Source organism: Fringilla coelebs (genome assembly GCF_963513975.1).
Source record: "Fringilla coelebs genome assembly, chromosome: 32".
NCBI classification, from domain to species: domain Eukaryota; kingdom Metazoa; phylum Chordata; class Aves; order Passeriformes; family Fringillidae; genus Fringilla; species Fringilla coelebs.
In genome coordinates this window covers 489,661-510,400 of record NC_140058.1, presented here as the reverse complement: position 1 = coordinate 510,400, position 20,740 = coordinate 489,661, and the positions used below count along the sequence as shown (strand labels likewise).

The 20,740-nt window shown below is 61.6% G+C and overlaps 1 protein-coding gene across 1 annotated transcript in view; it reads right to left on the bottom strand.

Annotated features, from left to right (window-relative positions):
* The window catches only part of LOC311164426 (A.superbus venom factor 1-like), a 64,012-nt gene that overhangs the window by 31,100 nt on the left and 12,172 nt on the right, over positions 1 to 20,740 (bottom strand). The window contains exons 10-19 of the mRNA XM_084223880.1: positions 19,276 to 19,391; positions 17,792 to 17,938; positions 14,624 to 14,836; positions 13,629 to 13,823; positions 8,195 to 8,356; positions 5,598 to 5,727; positions 3,972 to 4,043; positions 2,579 to 2,779; positions 1,487 to 1,601; positions 308 to 393 (exon numbers count right to left, since the gene is read on the bottom strand). Of these exons, the coding sequence (XP_084080006.1) occupies positions 308 to 393; positions 1,487 to 1,601; positions 2,579 to 2,779; positions 3,972 to 4,043; positions 5,598 to 5,727; positions 8,195 to 8,356; positions 13,629 to 13,823; positions 14,624 to 14,836; positions 17,792 to 17,938; positions 19,276 to 19,391 (1,437 nt within the window). The remainder of the gene's footprint in view (positions 1 to 307; positions 394 to 1,486; positions 1,602 to 2,578; positions 2,780 to 3,971; positions 4,044 to 5,597; positions 5,728 to 8,194; positions 8,357 to 13,628; positions 13,824 to 14,623; positions 14,837 to 17,791; positions 17,939 to 19,275; positions 19,392 to 20,740) is intronic.

Genomic DNA, 20,740 nt, shown 5'->3' with positions numbered 1-20,740 from the left:
ATCCCTCAAATCCCAAGGATGGCCACCAGGCTTTGGGACATCTCCCCCTCAGATTTTGGAGATCCCTCCAATCCCAAGCATGGCCACCAGGCTTTGGGACATCTCTCCCTCAGATTTTGGAGATCCCTCCAATCCCAAGGATGGCCACCAGGCTTTGGGGCATCTCCCACTCAGATTCTGGAGATCCCTCAAATCTCGGTGAACCCCTCCAGGCTTTTGGGGACCCTTCAGACCTCAGGGACCCCCCAGGAGGTTTGGGGGCGTTCCATTGACCCCAGGAACCCCCTTGTCCTCCATGCCCCCGTACCTTTGGTGGGGGAGAGGCTGACGGCCAGCACCTCCCAGGTGGTGATGGAGTCCTGCAGGTACACGGGCAGCGTCTTGGCCGAGACCCTGGAGAGGACGGGGGGGACCGAGGGGGTCAGGGGGTCTCACCATGGGACCTCCCTGCTCCCCAAAAATGTCCCAGACCCACCATGGGACTTCCCTGCTCCCCAAAAATGTCCCAAACCCACAGCTGGACTTCCCTGCTCCCCAAAAATGTCCCAGACCCACCGTGGGACCTCCTTGGTCTCCAGAGATGTCCCAGACCCACCGTGGGACCTCCCTGCTCCCCAAAAATGTCCCAAACCCACAGCTGGACTTTCCTAGTCCCCAAAAATGTCCCAAACCCACTGTGGGACTTCCCTGACCCCCAAAAATGTCCCAAACCCCCATCTGGACTTTCCTGGTGCCCACAGGTGTTCCAGATCCACAGTGGGACTTTCCTGGTCCCCAGAGATGTCCCAAACGCACAGTGGGACCTCCCTGGTCCCCAGAGATGTCCCAAACTCACATGTGGATTTTCCTGGTCCCTAAAGATGACCTAAAGCCACCGTGGGAACTCCCTGGTCCCCAAAGATGTCCCAAACCCACCATGGGACATCCCTGGTCCCCAGAGATGTCCCAAACCCACCATGGGACATCCCTGGTCCCCAAAGATGTCCCAAACCCACCATGGGACATCCCTGGTCCCCAAAGATGTCCCAAACCCACAGCTGGACTTTCCTGGTGCCCACAGGTGTTACAGACACACATCTGGACTTTCCTGGTCCCCAGAGATGTCCCAAACCCCCATCTGGACTTTCCTGGTCCCCAGAGATGTCCCAAACCCCCATCTGGACTTTCCTGGTTCCCCCAGGTGTTCCAGACACACAGTGGGACTTTCTTGGTCCCCAAGATGTCCCAAACCCACAGTGTGACGTCCCTGGTCCCCAAAGATGTCTCTGCCCCACAGACCCCCAAGCAGGACCAGGAGCTTGGAGATGACCCCTGAGTGGACCAAGAACTCCTGAGGCTGGACCAGGAGTTTAGCGGTGACCTTTGTCTGGCCTTGGGGTGACCATGACCGGCCTCCAGAGATGTCCCAGCTGGATGGGGACAGGGTGACCATGGCCAGGCTGGGCCGTGGGGTGGGAGGGTGGTGGGACAGGGGGTCCAGGCTCACCCCAGCTCGTTGGGTGGCTCCGTCAGCTGCTCCACCTGCCACAGCCAGCTCTCGGGGAAGAGCGTCCGCGAGACGATGTCCGAGTCCTCCAAGAAGGGATCGTCGTCCTCGTGGCCTGGGGGTGGTGGCATCGGACTTCACGAACGTGGCCTCAGGGCTGAGAGCCTGGTATCACCCCAGTGCCACCCCAGTGCCACCCCAATGCCACCCAGTGCCATCCCAGTGCCACCCCAGTGCCACCCCTTGTCTTGCCCAAGGTCACCCAACCGCCACCCAAGCGTTGCCCAATGGGTTGTCCAAGGATCGCACAAGGAACGCCCAAGGGACACTTGACCTTCAGGCAAGGAATGCCTCAAACCCACCCAAGACCCTCCCAACCTTCCCCCAAGCTCCACCTGAGGAGCACCCAAGGAATGCCTGAGGTTCACCTGACCTTCCACCAGGGAAAGTCCAAGGAACAGCCAAGGGACACCCATGGGACAGCCAAGGAACACCCAAGGAACACCCAAGGAACACCCAAGGAACACCCAAGGAACACCCAAGGTTCACCTGACCTTCACCAAGGAACACCCAAGGAACACTCAAAGAACACCCAAGGAACAACCAAAGAACACCCAAGGAACACCCAAGGAACATCCAAAGAACACCCAAAGAACACCCAAGGAACACCCAAGGAACACCCAAAGAACACCCAAGGAACACCCAAGGAACACCCAAAGAACACCCAAGGAACACCCAAGGAACATCCAAAGAACACCCAAGGAACACCCAAGGAACACCCAAAGAACACCCAAGGAACTCCCAAAGAACACCCAAGGAACTCCCAAAGAACACCCAAGGAACACCCAAGGTTCACCTGACCTTCACCAAGGAACACCCAAGGAACATCCAAGGAACACTCAAGGAACACTCAAGGTTCTCCTGACCTTCACCAAGGAACACCCAACTTCACCCAAGCTCTGCTCAAGCTCACCTTCACCTGAAGCCCACCAAGGAACACCCAAAACCCACCCAAGACCCTCCACCACAGCTCCCTCCGCGGTTCCTCCAACCTCCCCGACCCTCTCCCACCCTCCACGCCCCAACACTTGCTTCTGGCCAGGACGGCGCCGGGTGAGAGGTTCTGCCGGTCCCGCTGGGCCTTGATGTATCGGCAGCAGTCGAGGAAGGCGCGGACGCAGGACTCGCCCTCCTGGATGTACTCGCTCCTCTGCTCGCAGCCGTGCCCCATCGGGTTGTCCTTCATCCCGTCCTCGCAGCACTTCCTCTCCAGCTTGTCCGAGTACTCGGCCGCTGGTGGCAGCAGGACAGGGCTGGGACGGGCCCTGGTGGCTCGAGGGGATGGGGACATCGGGTGTGGGACACTCTGGTGGCTCGAGGGGATGGGGACATCGGGGTGTGGGACACTCTGGTGGCTCTGGAATGGGGACTTCAGGGTGTGGGACACTCTGGTGGCTCTGGAATGGGGACCTCGGGTTATGGGACACTCTGGTGGCTCTGGAATGGGGACCTTGGGGTGTGGGACACTCTGGTCGCTCTGGGACATGGGACACTCTGGTGGCCTCTGGGACATGGGACATTCTGGAGACCTTTGGGACATGGGACATTCTGGAGATCTTTGGGACATGGACACTCTGGTGGCTCTGGAATGGGGACCTCGGGTGTGGGACACTCTGGTGGCTCTGGGACATGGGACATTCTGGAGATCTTTGGGACATGGGACACTCTGGTGGCTCTGGAATGGGAACGTTGGGGTGTGGGACACTCTGGTGGCTCTGGAATGGGGACCTCGGGGTGTGGGACACTCTGGTGGCTCTGGAATGGGGACCTCAGGGTGTGGGACACTCTGGTGGCTTTGGAATGGGGACCTCGGGGTGTGGGACACTCTGGTGGCTCTGGAATGGGGACCTCGGGGTGTGGGACACTCTGGTGGCTCTGGGACATGGGACATTCTGGAGATCTTTGGGACATGGGACACTCTGGTGTTTACTGGGACATGGGACACTGGTGGCTCTGGAATGGGGACCTCGGGGTGTGGGACACTCTGGTGGCTTTGGAATGGGGACCTTGGGTGTGGGACACTCTGGTGGGCCGAGGGACATGGGACATTCTGGAGATCTTTGGGACATGGGACATTCTGGTGGCCCAAGGGAATGGGGACCTCAGGGGTGTGGGACACTCTGGTGGCCCTCAGGGACATGGGACACTCCTCTGGTGGCATTTGGGACATGGGACACTCTGGTGGCCCTCAGGGACATGGGACACTCCTCTGGTGGCATTTGGGACATGGGACACTCTGGTGGCCTTTGGGACTGGCGTTGCTGTGGGACATGGGACACTGGTGTCCCTCAGGGTCTGGGACACTTTGGCAGCCTCGGGGACAAGGAACACCCGGTGACCTTGGGGACAAGGGACACCCTGGTGACCTTGGGGACAAGGGACACCCAGGTGACCTTGGGGACAAGGGACACCCAGTGCCACCTACCCTTGGTGCCCTTGTACTCGGCGAGTGCCAGCGAGCGGCGCTTGCGTTTGGCAGGCTGGGGACACTGGACCTCTGGGGACAGAGGGGACACTGGTCAGGACCCCAAGGTGTCCCAGGTGTCACATCCCAAAGTTCAGGGTGCCCTCCCCCATCCCTGAGGTGTCACTGCTCCCACCCCTGAAATGTCACATCCCTGAGGTGTCACCATCCCCATCCCTGAGGTGTCACCATCCCATCCCTGAAATGTCACATCCCTGAGGTGTCACCATCCCCAGCCCCCTAAATGTCACCTCTCCCATCTTTCAGGTGTCACCTCCCCATCCTGAGGTGTCACCTCCCCATCCCTGAGGTGTCACCGCTCCCACCCCTGAAATGTCACATCCCTGAGGTGTCACCATCCCCAGTCCCCTAAATGTCACCTCTCCCATCCTTGAGGTCTCACCTCTCCCATCTTTCAGGTGTCACCTCCCCAATCCCTGAGGTGTCACCTCTCCCACCCCTGAAATGTCACATCCCTGAGGTGTCACCATCCCCAGCCCCCTAAATGTCACCTCTCCCATCCTTGAGGTGTCACCTCCCCCATCCCTAAAGTGCCACATGCTTGCAGTGTCACCTCCACCATCTCTGAGATGTCACCTCCCCCGGTCCCCGAGTTGTCACCTCCCCCATCCCCAAGGTGTCACCTCCCCCATCCCTAAAGTGCCACATGCTTGCAGTGTCACCTCCCCCATCCCTGAGATGTCACCTCTACCATCCCTGAGCTGTCACCTCCCCATCCCTGAGATGTCACCTCTCCCATCCCCAAGGTGTCACCTCCTCCATCCCTGAGATGTCACCTCCCCCATCCTCAAGGTGTCACCTCCCCTGTCCCTAAAGTGCCACATGCTTGCAGTGTCACCTCCCCCATCCCTGAGATGTCACCTCTCCCATCCCCAAGGTGTCACCTCCCCTGTCCCTAAAGTGCCACATGGTTGCAGTGTCACCTCTACCATCTCTGAGTTGTCATCTCCCCCGGTCCCCAAGTTGTCACCTCCCCCATCCCTGAGATGTCACCTCTCCCATCCCCAAGGTGTCACCTCCCCTGTCCCTGAGGTGCCACATGCTTGCAGTGTCACCTCCCCCATCCCTGAGTTGTCACCTCCCCCATCCCCAAGGTGTCACCTCCCCTGTCCCTGAGGTGCCACATGCTTGCAGTGTCACCTTCACCATCCCTCAGCTGTCACCTTCCCCATTCCTGAGATGTCACCTCTCCCATCCCTGAGATGTCACCTCCCCATCCCTGAGTTGTCACCTCCCCCATCCCCAAGGTGTCACCTCCCCTGTCCCTAAGGTGCCACATGCTTGGAGTGTCACCTCCACCATCCCTGAGTTGTCACCTCCCCCATCCCTGAGATGTCACCTCCCCCATCCTCAAGGTGTCACCTCCCCCATCCCTGAGATGTAACCTCCCCCCTCCCTGCGATGTCACCTCCCCCATCCCCGAGGTGTCACCTCCCCCATCCCCGAGGTGCCACCTCCTCCACCGTCCCCGTCCCCTGCTCCATCCCCGAGGTGCCACCTCTGTCAGATGCCGCCTCCCTGAGGTGCCACCCGCTGTCCCCGAGGTGCCACCCCGGCTGTCCCCACCTGACCGCTGGGGCGTGGTGACCTTGACGCTGGTGGTCAGGCTCAGGCCGGCGTCCGCGAAGACGCCGACGTTGTCCCTGCCACTGCCCGCCGTGCAGCCGATGTCACTTTGCTCCACCGTGTCCCAAACCTGCGCCCGCAGGGGACAGCTGTGACCGCCACTGCCACCACCCAGAGGTGACAGGACAGCTGTGACCACCACTGCCACCACCCAGAGGTGACAGGACAGCTGTGATGGCCACTGCCAGCACCCAGAGGTGACAGGACAGCTGTGACCGCCACTGCCACCACCCAGGGGTGACAGGACAGCTGTGACCGCCACTGCCAGCACCCAGAGGTGACAGGACAGCTGTGACCGCCACTGCCACCACCCAGAGGTGACAGGGACAGCTGTGATGGCCACTGTCACCATTCAAGGACAGCAGGACAGCTGTGACCGCCACTGCCACCACCCAGGGGTGACAGGACAGCTGTGACCGCCACTGCCACCACCCAGGGGTGACAGGACAGCTGTGACCGCCACTGCCACCACCCAGAGGTGACAGGACAGCTGTGACCGCCACTGCCACCACCCAGGGGTGACAGGACAGCTGTGATGGCCACTGCCACCACCCAGAGGTGACAGGGACAGCTGTGATGGCCACTGCCACCACCCAGAGGTGACAGGACAGCTGTGACCGCCACTGCCGCCACCCAGAGGTGACAGGACAGCCATGATGGCCACTGCCACCGCCCAGAGGTGACAGGACAGCTGTGACCGCCACTGCCACCACCCAGAGGTGACAGGGACAGCTGTGATGGCCACTGCCACCACCCAGAGGTGACAGGACAGCCATGATGGCCACTGCCACCGCCCAGAGGTGACAGGACAGCTGTGATGGCCACTGCCACCACCCAGAGGTGACAGGACAGCTGTGATGGCCACTGACACCACCCAGAGGTGACAGGACAGCTGTGATGGCCCCTGCCACCACCCAGAGGTGACAGGACAGCTGTGACCGCCACTGCCACCACCCAGAGGTGACAGGACAGCTGTGACCGCCACTGCCACCACCCAGAGGTGACAGGACAGCTGTGACTGCCCCTGCCACCACCCAGAGGTGACAGGACAGCTGTGACCGCCACTGCCACCACCCAGAGGTGACAGGACAGCCATGATGGCCACTGCCACCGCCCAGAGGTGACAGGACAGCTGTGACCGCCACTGCCACCACCCAGAGGTGACAGGGACAGCTGTGATGGCCACTGCCACCACCCAGAGGTGACAGGACAGCTGTGACCGCCACTGCCACCGCCCAGAGGTGACAGGGACAGCTGTGATGGCCACTGCCACCACCCAGAGGTGACAGGACAGCTGTGACCGCCACTGCCACCACCCAGGGACAGCAGGACAGCCGTGACCGCCACTGCCACCATTCAAGGACAGCAGGACAGCTGTGACCGCCACTGCCACCACCCAGAGGTGGCAGGACAGCCGTGATGGCCACTGCCACCACCCAAGGATGCTGGGGATGGCCATGATGGCCACGGCCATCCCTTGGGGACATCGAGGACAGGGCCACCCACCCTGGTCTGGGTGAGCTTGTTCTTCTTGCTGAGGACGAAGATGCCCTTGTCCACGGCCACCACCCAGGGGACATCAGGGACAGGGACAACCATGACAGCCACCACCAGGGGACAGCAGGGACAACTATGGCAGCCACCACCAGGGGACAGCAGGGACAACCATGACGGCCACTACCCAGGGGACAGAAGGGACAGGGACAACCATGGTGGCCACCACCAGGGGACAGCAGGGACAGAGACAATCATGGTGGCCACCACCAGGGGACATCAGGGACAAGGACAACCATGACAGCCACCACCCAGGGGACAGCAGGGACAACCATGACAGCCACCACCAGGGGACAGCAGGGACAGGGACAAACATGACAGCCACCACCCAGGGGACAGCAGGGACAACCATGGCAGCCACCACCAGGGGATGATGGGGACAGGGACAACCATGACAGCCACCACCAGGGGATGATGGGGACAGGGACAACCATGACAGCCACCACCCAAGGATGCCATGGCCATCCCTTGGGGACATCGAGGACAGGGCCACCCACCCTGGTCTGGGTGAGCTTGTTCTTCTTGCTGAGGACGAAGACGCCCTTGTCCACGGCCACCACCCAGGGGACAGCAGGGACAGGGACAACCATGATGGCCACCACCAGGGAATGATGGGGACAGGGACAACCATGGTGGCCACCACCAGGGGATGATGGGGACAGGGACAACAGTGACGGCCACCACCAGGGGACAGCAGGGACAGGGACAACCATGACAGCCACCACCAGGGAATGATGGGGACAGGGACAACCATGACAGCCACCACCAGGGGATGATGGGGACAGGGACAACCATGGTGGCCACCACCAGGGGACAGCAGGGACAGGGACAACCATGGTGGCCACTACCCAGGGGACAGGGACAACCATGACAGCCAACACCAGGGGACAGCAGGGACAGGGACAACCATGACGGCCACCACCCAAGGATGTTGGGGATGGCCACCACCATCCCTTGGGGACATTGAGGACAGGGCCACCCACCCTGGTCTGGGTGAGCTTGTTCTTCTTGCTGAGGACGAAGACGCCCTTGTCCACGGCCACCAGCCCCACGTGGGCCTTGTGGTCGCCCTCGATGCGCAGCCTCATCGGTGTCCCCGGCTCTTGGGCTTGGTTGTCATCTTCTGTCGCCCCTGTCACCACCAGCTGCCACAGACACAGGAGGTGACGTCCCCAGGATGTCCCCAAGAGCCACTTTTGTCCCACCCACCATGGGGGACGCCAAATTTGGACCTCCAGGAGCAGTCGGTGGCCGTGGGCTTCATGTCCGGGCCATGACTGGGTCACCAGGGCCACCAGGGCCACCTGGGCCACCTGGGCCACCCAGGAGATGTCCAAGCTCCTCAGGGAGTGTCCAAAACCACACAAGTGACACCAAATCCCCACCAGGGACCACTCAGCTCCCTCAATGTCCCCTCAAGTTCTCCCAAAGGTCCCCAAGGACCTCAAGGTCCCCCAAACCCTTCCAAAGGTCCCCCAGATCCCTCAAGGACCCCCAAGTCCCACAAGGTCCCCCAAACCCTTCCAAAGGTCCCCCAGATCCCTCAAGGACCCCCAAGTCCCACAAGGTCCCCACCATCACTTCCAAAAGGCCCCAAACCCCTCAAAGGTCCCTCAAGGACCCCAAACCCTTCCAAAGATCCCCCAGATCTCTCAAGGACCCCCAAGTCCCTCAAGGTCCCCCAAACCCTTCCAAAGGTCCCCCAGATCCCTCAAGGACCCCCAAGGACCCCCAGGTCCCTCAATATCCCACCCAGCCCTTCCAAAAGCCCCCAAACCCCTCAAGGGTCCCCCAAGAGTCCCCCAAACCCTTCCAAAGGTCCCCCAGATCCCTCAAGGGCCCTCAAGCTCATCCAAACATCCTCCAGGTCCCTCAGGGCCCCCCCAAGCCCCTCAAGGACCTCCCAAGCCCCTCAAGGACCCCCCCAAACACCTCCAAGGACCCCCAAACTCCTCAAGGACCTCCAAGATCCCTCAAGGACCTCCCAAAGCCCCCAAGCACCTCTCAGGTCCCTCAAGGACCCTCAAACCCCTCAAGGACTCCCCCAAACACCTCCAAGGCCTCCCAAACCCCTCAAGGACCTCCAAGATCCCTCAAGGACCCCCAGACCCCTCAAGGACCTCCCCAAACACCTCCAAGGACCTCCAAACCCCTCAAGGACCCCCCAAACACATCAAGGAGCCCCAAACCCCTCAAGGACCCTCCCAAACCCCCCAAGAACCTCCCGAACACCTCAAGGACCCCCAAACACCTCCAAGGACCCCCAAACCCTTCAAGGACCTCCCAAACCCCTCAAGGATCCCCCAAACACCTCAAGGACCTCCCAAACCCCTCAAGGACCCCCCAAACCCCTCAAGGACCTCCCAAACCCCTCAAGGACCTCCCAAACCCCTCAAGGCCACCCCAAAGACCGCTCCAGCCGCCACCAAGGCCCATCCAACGTCCCCAAGACCCCCTTGGCCACGCAGGGACCGCGGTGGGGGGACACTGACGGAGCCCATGCAGGTGTCCTTGACGTCCAAAAGGACCTCCTAAACCCCTCAAGGACCCCCCAAACCCCTCAAGGACCTCCCAAACCCCTCAAGGATCCCCCAAACCCCTCAAGGACCTCCTAAACCCCTCAAGGATCCCCCAAACACCTCAAGGACCTCCCAAACCCCTCAAGGACCTCCAAGATCCCTCAAGGACCTCCAAACCCCTCAAGGACTCCCCCAAACACCTCCAAGGACCCCCAAACCCCTCAAGGACCCCAAACACCTCCAAGGACCCCCAAACTCCTCAAGGACCTCTCAGATCCCTCAAGGACCCCCAAACCCCTCAAGGACCCCCCCAAACACCTCCAAGACCTCCCAAACACCTCCAAGGCCTCCCAAACCCCTCAAGGACCTCCAAACCTCTGAAGGATCCCCCCCAAACCCCTCCAAGAACCCCCAAACCCCTCAAGGACCTCTCAGGTCCCTCAAGGGGCCCCAAACACCTCAAGGACCCCCCAAACACCTCAAGGAGCCCCAAACCCCTCAAGGACCCCCCCCCAAATCCCCCAAGGACCTCCTGAACACCTCAAGGACCCCCAAACCCCATAAGGACCCCCAAAACCCCTCAAGGACCCCCCAAACCCCTCAAGGACCCCCGAACCCCTCAAGGATCCCCCAAACCCCTCAAGGACCTCCCAAACCCCTCAAGGACCTCCCAAACCCCTCAAGGACCCCCAAACCCCTCAAGGAGCCCCAAACACCTCCAAGGACCCCCAAACACCTCCAAGGACCCCCAAACCCCTCAAGGACCTCCAAGATCCCTCAAGGGCCTCCCAAACCCCCCAAGGACCCCCCCAAACACCTTAAGGACCCCCCAAACACCTCAAGGACTCCCCAAACCCCTCAAGGACCCCCCAAACACCTCCAAAGCCTCCCAGGTCCCTCAAGGACCCCCAAACCCCTTAAGGACCTCCCAAACACCTCAAGGACCCCCCAAACACCTCCAAAGCCTCCCAGGTCCCTCAAGGACCTCCCAGACCCCTCAAGGACCTCCCAAACCCCTCAAGGACCCCCAACCCCCCCAAGGACCTCCCAAACCCCTCAAAGACCCCCAAACTCCTCAAGGACCCTCCCAAACCCCACAAGGATCCCCGAAACACCTGAAGGACCTCCCAAACCCCTCAAGGGCCACCCCAAAGACCGCTCCAGCCACCACCAAGGCCCATCCAACGTCCCCAAGACCCCCTTGGCCACGCAGGGACCGCGGTGGGGGGACACTGACGGAGCCCATGCAGGTGTCCTTGACGTCCAAAAGGACCCCCCAAACCCCTCAAGGACCCCCCAAACCCCTCAAGGACCTCCCAGATCCCTCAAGGACCCCCAAACCCTTCAAGGACCTCCCAAACCCTTCAAGGACCACCCCCCAAACACCTCCAAGGCCTCCCAAACCCCTCAAGGACCTCCAAGATCCCTCAAGGACCCCCAAACCCCTCAAGGACCCCGCAAACCCCTCAACGACCTCCCAAACCCCTCAAGGACCTCCCAAACCCCTCAAGGACCCCCCAAACCCCTCAAGAACCTCCCAAACCCCTCAAGGACTCCCAAACCCCTCAAGGATCCCCCAAACCCCTCAAGGGCCACCCCAAAAACCCCTCCAGCCACCACCAAGGCCCATCCAACGTCCCCAAGACCCCCTTGGCCACCCAGGGACCGCGGTGTGGGGACACTGACGGAGCCCATGCAGGTGTCCTTGACGTCCAAAAGGACCCCCCAAAACCCCTCAAGGACCCCCCAAACCCCTCAAGGACCTCCCAGATCCCTCAAGGACCCCCAAACACCTCAAGGACCCCCAAACCCCTCAAGGACCTCCCAAACCCCTCAAGGACCCCCCCAAACACCTCCAAGGCCTCCCAAACCCCTCAAGGATCACCAAGATCCCTCAAGGACCCCCAAACCCCTCAAGGATGCCCCCAAACCCCTCAAGGACCCTCCAAACACCTCAAGGACCCCCAAACCCCTTAAGGACCCCCCAAACCCCTCAAGGACCTCCAAGACCCCTCAAGGACCTCCCAAACCCCTCAATGACCCCCCCCAACCCCCCCAAGGACCTCCCAAACCCCTCAAAGACCCCCAAACTCCTCAAGGACCCTCCCAAACCCCACAAGGATCCCCGAAACCCCTCAAGGACCCCCCAAACCCCTCAAGGACCCCCCAAACCCCTCAAGGACCTCCCAAACCCTTTAAGGACCCCCCAACCCCCTCAAGGACCTACCAAACCCCTCAAAGACCCCCAAACACCTCAAGGACCTCCCAAACCCCTCAAGGATCCCCCAAACCCCTCAAGGCCACCCCAAAGACCGCTCCAGCCACCACCAAGGCCCATCCAAGGTCCCCAAGACCCCCTTGGCCACGCAGGGACCGCGGTGGGGGGACACTGACGGAGCCCATGCAGGTGTCCTTGACGTCCAAAAGGACCTCCTAAACCCCTCAAGGACCCCCCAAACACCTCAAGGACCTCCCAAACCCCTCAAGGACCTCCCAAACCCCTCAAGGACCTCCCAGATCCCTCAAGGACCCCCAAACCCCTTAAGGACCCCCCAAACCCCTCAAGGACCTCCCAAACCCCTCAAGAACCTCCCAAACCCCTCAAGGACCTCCAAGACCCCTCAAGGACCCCCCAAACCCCTCAAGAACCTCCCAAACACCTCAAGGACCTCCCAAACCCCTCAAGGACCCCCCAAACCCCTCAAGGACCTCCCAAACCCCTCAAGGACCCCCCAAACCCCTCAAGGACCTCCCAAACCCCTCAAGGCCACCCCAAAGACCGCTCCAGCCGCCACCAAGGCCCATCCAAGGTCCCCAAGACCCCCTTGGCCACGCAGGGACCGCGGTGGGGGGACACTGACGGAGCCCATGCAGGTGTCCTTGACATCCAAAAGGACCTCCCAAACCCCTCAAGGACCCCCCAAACACCTCAAGGACCCCCCAAACACCTCAAGGACCCCCCAAACACCTCAAGGACCCCCCAAACACCTCAAGGACCTCTCAGGTCCCTCAAGGACCCCCCCAAACCTCTCAAGGACCCCGCAAACCCCTCAAGGACCCCAAACACCTCAAGGACCCCAAACCCCTCAAGGACCCCCCAAACCCCTCAAGGACCCCCCAAACCCCTCAAGGACCTCCCAGATCCCTCAAGGACCCCCAAACCCCTTAAGGACCCCCGAAACCCCTCAAGGACCTCCCAAACCCCTCAAGGACCCCCCAAACCCCTCAAGGGCCACCCCAAAGACCGCTCCAGCCACCACCAAGGCCCATCCAACGTCCCCAAGACCCCCTTGGCCACGCAGGGACCGCGGTGGTGGGGGACACTGACGGAGCCCATGCAGGTGTCCTTGACGTCCAAAAGGACCCCCCAAACCCCTCAAGGACCCCCCAAACCCCTCAAGGACCTCCTAAACCTCTCAAGGACCTCCCAAACCCCTCAAGGACCTCCCAGATCCCTCAAGGACCCCCCAACCCCTTAAGGAACCCCAACCCCCTCAAGGACCTCCCAAACCCCTCAAGGACCTCCCAAACCCCTCAAGGACCCCCCCAAACACCTCAAGGACCCCCCAAACCCCTCAAGGACCTCCCAAACCCCTCAAAGACTCCCCCAAACACCTCCAAGGCTTCCCAAACCCCTCATGGACCTCCAAGACCCCTCAAGGAGCCCCAAACCCCTCAAGGATCCCCCCCAAACCCCTCCAAGGACCCCGAAACCCATTAAGGACCTCCAAGATCCCTCAAGGGCCTTCCAAACCTCTCAAGGACCCCCCAAACCCCTCAAGGACCCCCCAAACCCCTCAAGGGCCACCCCAAAGCCCGCTCCAGCCACCACCAAGGCCCATCCAACGTCCCCAAGACCCCCTTGGCCACGCAGGGACCGCGGTGGGGGGACACTGACGGAGCCCATGCAGGTGTCCTTGACGTCCACCCAGACGGAGTCGGCCACGATCTCGCCGGGCATGACGTAGTAGTAGGCCACGATGCGGAAGGACGGGATGAGCTCGGCCGTCACCGGCAGCGTCATGGTCACCAAGCTCTGGCCGGCCTCGCGCCGCTGCCGGCCGGCCCGGAGGATGCGCCCCTTGGTCATGATCTGCGAGGGAGCCGAGCTTGGTGGCCACCCGGACGTCCAGGCGGTCACGGCGGGGGCGCCGCCGACGGAGCAGGGGTGTTGTGGTGTGCTGCAATCTCCCGTTTCAGACTCCCAGTCCTTTCCCAGGTAGAGCTTTCCTGTTCCCCTCCCCCTTTCTCTTCCGAAGTGATGTCCATCAAACTTAACATTCCAGTAAGGGCGTCGTGTGATTGGCAGAAGTTCAAAAGATGCCTCTCAGCCCTGGGCCATTGGCTTGTCCGAGTGTCATTGTCCCCTGAGGCTCGCCCTCTCCCACCTGGTTGGTAGCTCACCTATCCTCTCCCCTCCCCCTCCCCCTGAGCTTAAAAGGACCTGGAGACCATGGACCTGAGCTTAAAAAGACCTGGAGACCATGGACCTGAGCTTAAAAGGACCTGGAGACCATGGACCTGAGCTTAAAAAGACCTGGAGACCATGGACCTGAGCTTAAAAGGACCTGGGGACCATGCGGGGGGATTCTACTGTAGCTGTTACCATATTCAGAGATCTGTGACCTTGGAATAAAACTCTGGATTAAACCCTGCGGTAGAATCCTCTCCTTTCGTTCTTCACCTAGCCTAAGGACTTTCACCCGAGGTAAAGCTGAGTTCCTACCAGCCTGGACTTGTTCTCAGTGTCCAGCTGCAACTCCTAGCTAGCCAGAGGGATCTCTGTGGTGAAAACCACAGCAGCTGCCTTTGGCCGAGCAGCGCGGGCCGGACGAGCCCAGACACGTTCCACCCGGTAATATTGGAATATTATTCCAATAGAGGGGTACCCACCAGGTAGGTGAAGAAGGGGACGGAGTTGCGGACGTCGTTGTTGCTGGTCTTGAGGTGGAAGTTGACGGCCAGGTTGTCCCCGGGCTGCAGCTCGGTGGCGGCCACCGCCAGGTGCAGGAAGTTGCCCGAGCCGGCCTGGCTGCGATAGGCCTCGGCCGTCATCTGCCGCGAGGCCTGGCGCTCCGGGGGCAGCCCCGCCTGGGCCGTGCGCACCTGCGACAGGTGACACGGTGGCACTCGGTCAGCGGGGAGGGGCGTGGGTCGGGGTGGGGTCAGCGTGGAGGGCTTGGCCACCAGAGAGGTCTTGGCCACTGTAAAGGAATTGGCCACCATGGTGGTTTTGGCCATCATGTAGGGCTTGGCCACCATGGTGGTCTTGGCCACTGTAAAGGAATTGGCCACCATGGTGGTCTCGGCCACCAGAGAGGTCTTGGCCGTCTTGGTGGTCTTGCCCATCATGGTGGTCTTGGCCACCATAAAGGAATTGGCCATCATAGTGGTTTTGGCCACCATAAAGGTCTTGGCCATCATGGAGGGCTTGGCCATCATGGTGAGCTTGGCCATCATGGAAGGCTTGGCCATCATGGTGGTCTTGGCCACCCTAAATGACTTGGCCATCATGGAGGGCTTGGCCACCATAAAGGTCTTGGGCATCATGGTGGTCTTGGCCATCCTGGCGGTTTTGGCCACCATGGTGGTCTTGGCCACCATAAAGGACTTGGCCATCATGGTGGTCTTGGCCATCATGGAGGGCTTGGCCACCATGGTGGTCGTGGCCACCATAAAGGTCTTGGCCATCATGGAGGTCTTGGCCATCATGGAGGTCTTGGCCATCATGGAGGGATTGGCCACCATGGTGGTCTTGGCCACCATAAAGGAATTGGCCATCATGCAGGGCTTGGCCATCATGGAGGGTTTGGCCATCTTGGTGGTTTTGGCCATCATGGTGGTCTTGGCCATCATGGAGGGCTTGGCCATCTTGGTGGTCTTGGCCACCAGAGAGGTCTTGGCCATCATGGTGGTCTTGGCCATCACGGAGGGTTTGGCCATCTTGGTGGTTTTGGCCACCATGGAGGTTTTGGCCATCATGGTGGTTTTGGCCATCATGGTGGTCTTGGCCATCATGGAGGGCTTGGCCATCTTGGTGGTCTTGGCCATCATGGAGGGCTTGGCCATCATGGTGGTCTTGGCCACCAGAGAGGTCTTGGCCATCATGGTGGTCTTGGCTGTCTTGGTGGTTTTAGCCATCATGGAGGGCTTGGCTATCATGGTGGTCTTGGCCATCAGGGAGGGCTTGGCCATCATTGTGGTTTTGGCCATCATGGTGGTCTTGGCCATCATGGTGATCTGGGCCACCACAGAGGTCTTGGCCATCTTGGTGGTTTTGGCCGCCATAGAGGTCTTGGCCACCATAAAGGATTTGGCCATCTTGGAGGTCTTGGCCATCATGGTGGTCTTGGCCACCATAAAGGAATTGGCCATCATGGTGGTCTTGGCCACCATAAAGGAATTGGCCATCATGGTGGTTTTGGCCACCATAAAGGTCTTGGCCATCAGGGAGGGCTTGGCCGTCATGGAAGACTTGGCCACCATAGAGGTTCCATAGAGGTCTTGACCACCACAGAGGTCTTGGCCATCATGGTGGTCTTGGCCACAAGAGAGGTCTTGGCCATCATGGAGGGCTTGGCCACCATAAAGGGCTTGGCCATCATGGAGGGCTTGGCCATCATGGAGGTCTTGGCCACCATAGATGCTCCATAGAGGTTTTGGCCACCATGCAGGTCTTGGCCATCACGGTGGTTTTTGCCACCACAGAGGTTCCATAGAGGTCTTGGCCACCACAGAGGTGCCCCAGTCCTGCTGTCCTGACCCTTGGTCATCACACCCATGGGTCACTCCGGCCACCTCAGCCACCCCAACCCCCCGGTCCTTGGTCATTCTGGACATCTTGACCACCCCAGTCCAGTGGATGGATGGTCCAGTGACCATCATGGATGTCCAGTCCTGCTGTCCTGAGCCTTGGTCATCACACCCATGGGTCACTCTGGCCATCTCAGCCACCTCAGCTCCCCAGTCCTTGGTCACTCCGGCCACCTCAGCCACCCCAAGCCCCCGGTCCTTGGTCACTCCGGCCACCTCAGCCACCCAGTCCTTGGTCACTCTTGACCACCACAGTCCAGTGACCATCATGGATGTCCAGTCCTGCTGTCCTTACCCATGGGTCACTCTGGCCACCTCAGCCACCCAACCCCCCGGTCCTTGGTCACTCCGGCCACCCCAACCCCCCGGTCCTTGGTCACTCCGGCCACCTCAACCCCGTGGTCCTTGGTCACTCTTGACCACCTCAGCTCCCTGGTCCTTGGTCACTCCGGCCACCTCAGCCACCCAACCCCCCAGTCCTTGGTCACTCCGGCCACCTCAGCCACCCCAACCCCCAGGTCCTTGGTCACTCCAGCCACCCCAACCCCCCAGTCCTTGGTCACTCCGGCCACCTCAGCCACCTCAACCCCTGGTCCTTGGTCACTCTTGACCACCACAGTCCAGTGACCATCATGGATGTCCTGCTGTCCTGACCCTTGGTCACCACACCCACGGGTCACTCCGTCCACCTCAGCCACCTCAATCCCCCAGTCCTTGGTCACTCCAGCCACCTCAGCCACCCCAACCCCCCAGTCCTTGGTCACTCCGGCCACCTCAGCCACCCCAACCCCCCGGTCCTTGGTCACTCCGGCCACCTCAGCCACCCCAACCCCCCGGTCCTTGGTCACTCCGGCCACTCCAACCCCTGGTCCTTGGTCACTCTGGCCATCCCAACCCCCAGTCCTTGGTCACTCCGGCCACCTCAGCTCCCTGGTCCTTGGTCACTCCGGCCACCCCAACCCCCCGGTCCTTGGTCACTCCGGCCACCTTAGCCACCCCAACCCCCCGGTCCTTGGTCACTCTTGACCACCACAGTCCAGTGACCATCACAGATGTCCAGTCCTGCTGTCCTGACCCATGGGTCACTCCGGCCACCTCAACCACCCAACCCCCCAGTCCTTGGTCACTCTTGACCACCACAGCTCCCTGGTCCTTGGTCACTCTGGCCACCTCAGCCACCCCGACCCCCCTGGTCACCTCCCCCACCCCGGGCCCCCCCGGTGCGGTGACAGCGGTGTCCCCACTCACGGTGACGGGGACGCTGTCCCTGTTGGCCGGCATGTTGAGGACCAGCCTGGCCGTGCCATCGCGCTGGGTGGACACCTGGCCCTGGAAGCCATCGGCCTGGACGGTGACACGCGGCGCCGGGGACCCGTCGGGGTTGGTGACATAAACCTGCAGGGGACAGCGGGGGACGGGGGGACGTTACGGGGGGACGTGGAGTGGGGGAAGGGACACTGGGAAGGGGTGGTGGCACTAAGGGACACTGGGAAGGGGTGGTGGCACTAAGGGACACTGGGAAAGGGTGGTGGCACTGGGAAGGGGTGGTGGCACTAAGGGACACTGGGAAGGGGTGGTGGCACTGGGAGGGGACACTGAGAAGTGGTGGTGGCACCAGGAAGGGGTGATGGCACTGGGAAGGGACACTGGGAAGGGGTGGTGGCACTGGGAAGGGGTGGTGGCACCAGGAAGGGACACTGAGAAGTGGTGGTGGCACCAGGAAGGGGTGATGGCACTGGGAATGGACATTGGAAAGGGGTGGTGGCACTGGGAAGGGGTGGTGGCACCAGGAAGGGACACTGGGAAGGGGTGGTGGCACTAAGGGACACTGAGAAGGGGTGGTGGCACCAGGAAGAGACACTGGGAGGGGGTGGTGGCACTGGGAGGGGACACTGGGAAGGGGTGGTGGCACCGGGAAGGGGTGGTGGCACTGGGGAAGGGGTGGTGGCACTTGGAAGGAACACTGGGAAGGGGTGGTGGCACATTGGGAAGGGGTGGTGGCACTTGGAAGGAACACTGGGAAGGGGTGGTGGCACTGAGAGGGGACACTGGGAATGGGTGGTGGCACTAAGGGACACTGGGAAGGGGTGGTGGCACTGGGAAGGGATGGTGGCACTAAGGGACACTGGGAATGGGTGGTGGCACTAAGGGACACTGAGAAGGGGTGGTGGCACTGGGAAGGGATGGTGGCACTGGGAAGGGGTGGTGGCACCAGGAAGGGACACTGGGAAAGGGTGGTGGCACTAAGGGACACTGGGAAGGGGAGGTGGCACCGGGAAGGGACACTGGGAAGGGGTGGTGGCACCGGGAAGGGGTGGTGGCACTGCAAAGGGACCCTGAGAAGGGGTGATGGCACCAGGAAGGGGTGGTGGCACCAGGAGGGGACACTGGGAAAGGGTGGTGACACCGGGAAGGGGTGGTGGCACTGGGAGGGGACACCGGGAAGGGGTGGTGACACCAGGAAGGGGTGGTGGCACTGGGAGGGGACACCGGGAAGGGGTGGTGACACCGGGAAGGGGTGGTGGCACTGCAAAGGGACACTGGCACCGGAAGTGCCACCCCAGTGCCACAGGGACAGCCCACGGTCCCCAGCCCCTCTCAGGTGACACAGGGACATCACCCAGGGACCAGCTTCTCCTCCGCCCCCAGCTGTGCCCTGTCCCCATCTCAGGACACCCCGAGGGTCCCGTGCCACCCCCCTGGGCCACCGCTGTCCCCAAGGTGTCACCAACCATGAGGTCAAAGGGCATCCCCGGCTTGAAGTACTTGGGGGTGTGGGTGAAGTGGATGCTGTAGGGCGACGTCACGATCTTGATGTCACCAAGCTGGGCCTCCACCATGTCACTGCCTGTGGGGACACTGTGGTGGCCGTGTCACCTCCGGTCCCTGTCCCCATCCCCGGTGTCACCCCATCCACATCCCCCATCACTGTGTTGGGGACATCATGGCAGCCGTGTCACCTGGGGTCCCTGTCCCCATCTCAGGTGTTCCCCCATCCTCGCTGTCCCTGTCCCCTCGCTGTCCCCCTGCCACTCTCCATGTCACTGCCTATGGGGACATCACGGTGGCCATGTCACCTCTGGTCCCTGTCCCAGGTGTCCCCCCATCCTCGCTGTCCCTGTCCCCTCACTGTCCCCCTGCCACCTTCCATGTCACTGCCTGTGGGGACACCATGGTGGCCATGTCACCTGGGTCCCTGTCCCCACCCCAGGTGCCCCCCCATCCTCGCTGTCCCTGTCCCCTCTATGTCCCTGTGCCACCTTCCATGTCACTGCCTGTGGGGACACCGCCGTGGCCGTGTCACCTCCGGTCCCTGTCCCCATCTCAGGTGTCTCCCCATCCTCGCTGTCCCTGTCCCCTCACTGTCCCCCTGCCACTCTCCATGTGGGGACATCACGGTGGCCGTGTCACCTGGGTGACCAGTCCCAGGTGTCCCCCCCATCCTCGCTGTCCCTGTCCCCTCACTGTCCCCCTGCCACTCTCCATGTCACTGCCTGTGGGGACACTGCGGTGGCCGTGTCACCTCCGGTCCCTGTCCCCACCCCAGGTGTCCCCCCATCCTTGCTGTCCCTGTCCCCTCACTGTCCCCGTGCCACTCTCCATGTCACTGCCTATGGGGACATCACGGTGGCCGTGTCACCTGGGTCCCTGTCCCCATCTCAGGTGTCCCCCCATCCTCACCATCCCTGTCCCCTCACTGTCCCCGTGCCACCTTCCGTGTCACTGCTTATGGGGACATCACAGTGGCCATGTCACCTGTGGTCCCTGTCCCAGGTGTCCCCCCATCCTCGCTGTCCCTGTCCCCTCACTGTCCCCCTGCCACTCTCCATGTCACTGCATGTAGGGACACCGCCGTGGCCATGTCACCTGGGTCCCTGTCCCCATCTCAGGTGTCCCCCCATCCTCACTGTCCCTGTCCCCTCACTGTCCCCATGCCACCTTCCATGTCACTGCCTGTGGGGACACCGTGGTGGCCATGTCACCTGGGTCCCTGTCCCCACCCCAGGTGTCCCCATCTCCTCATCCTACCCTGTCTCCTGCATCCTCTCCGTCTGCTTCAGAGTCCCCTCGTGTCCCCCCACTGTCCCTGTCCCCCCGTGTCCCCTCGTGTCCCCCCACCGTCCCTGTCCCCCCGTGTCCTCTCATGTCCCCCCACTGTCCCTGTCCCCCTGTGTCCCCTCGTGTCCCCCTGCTGTC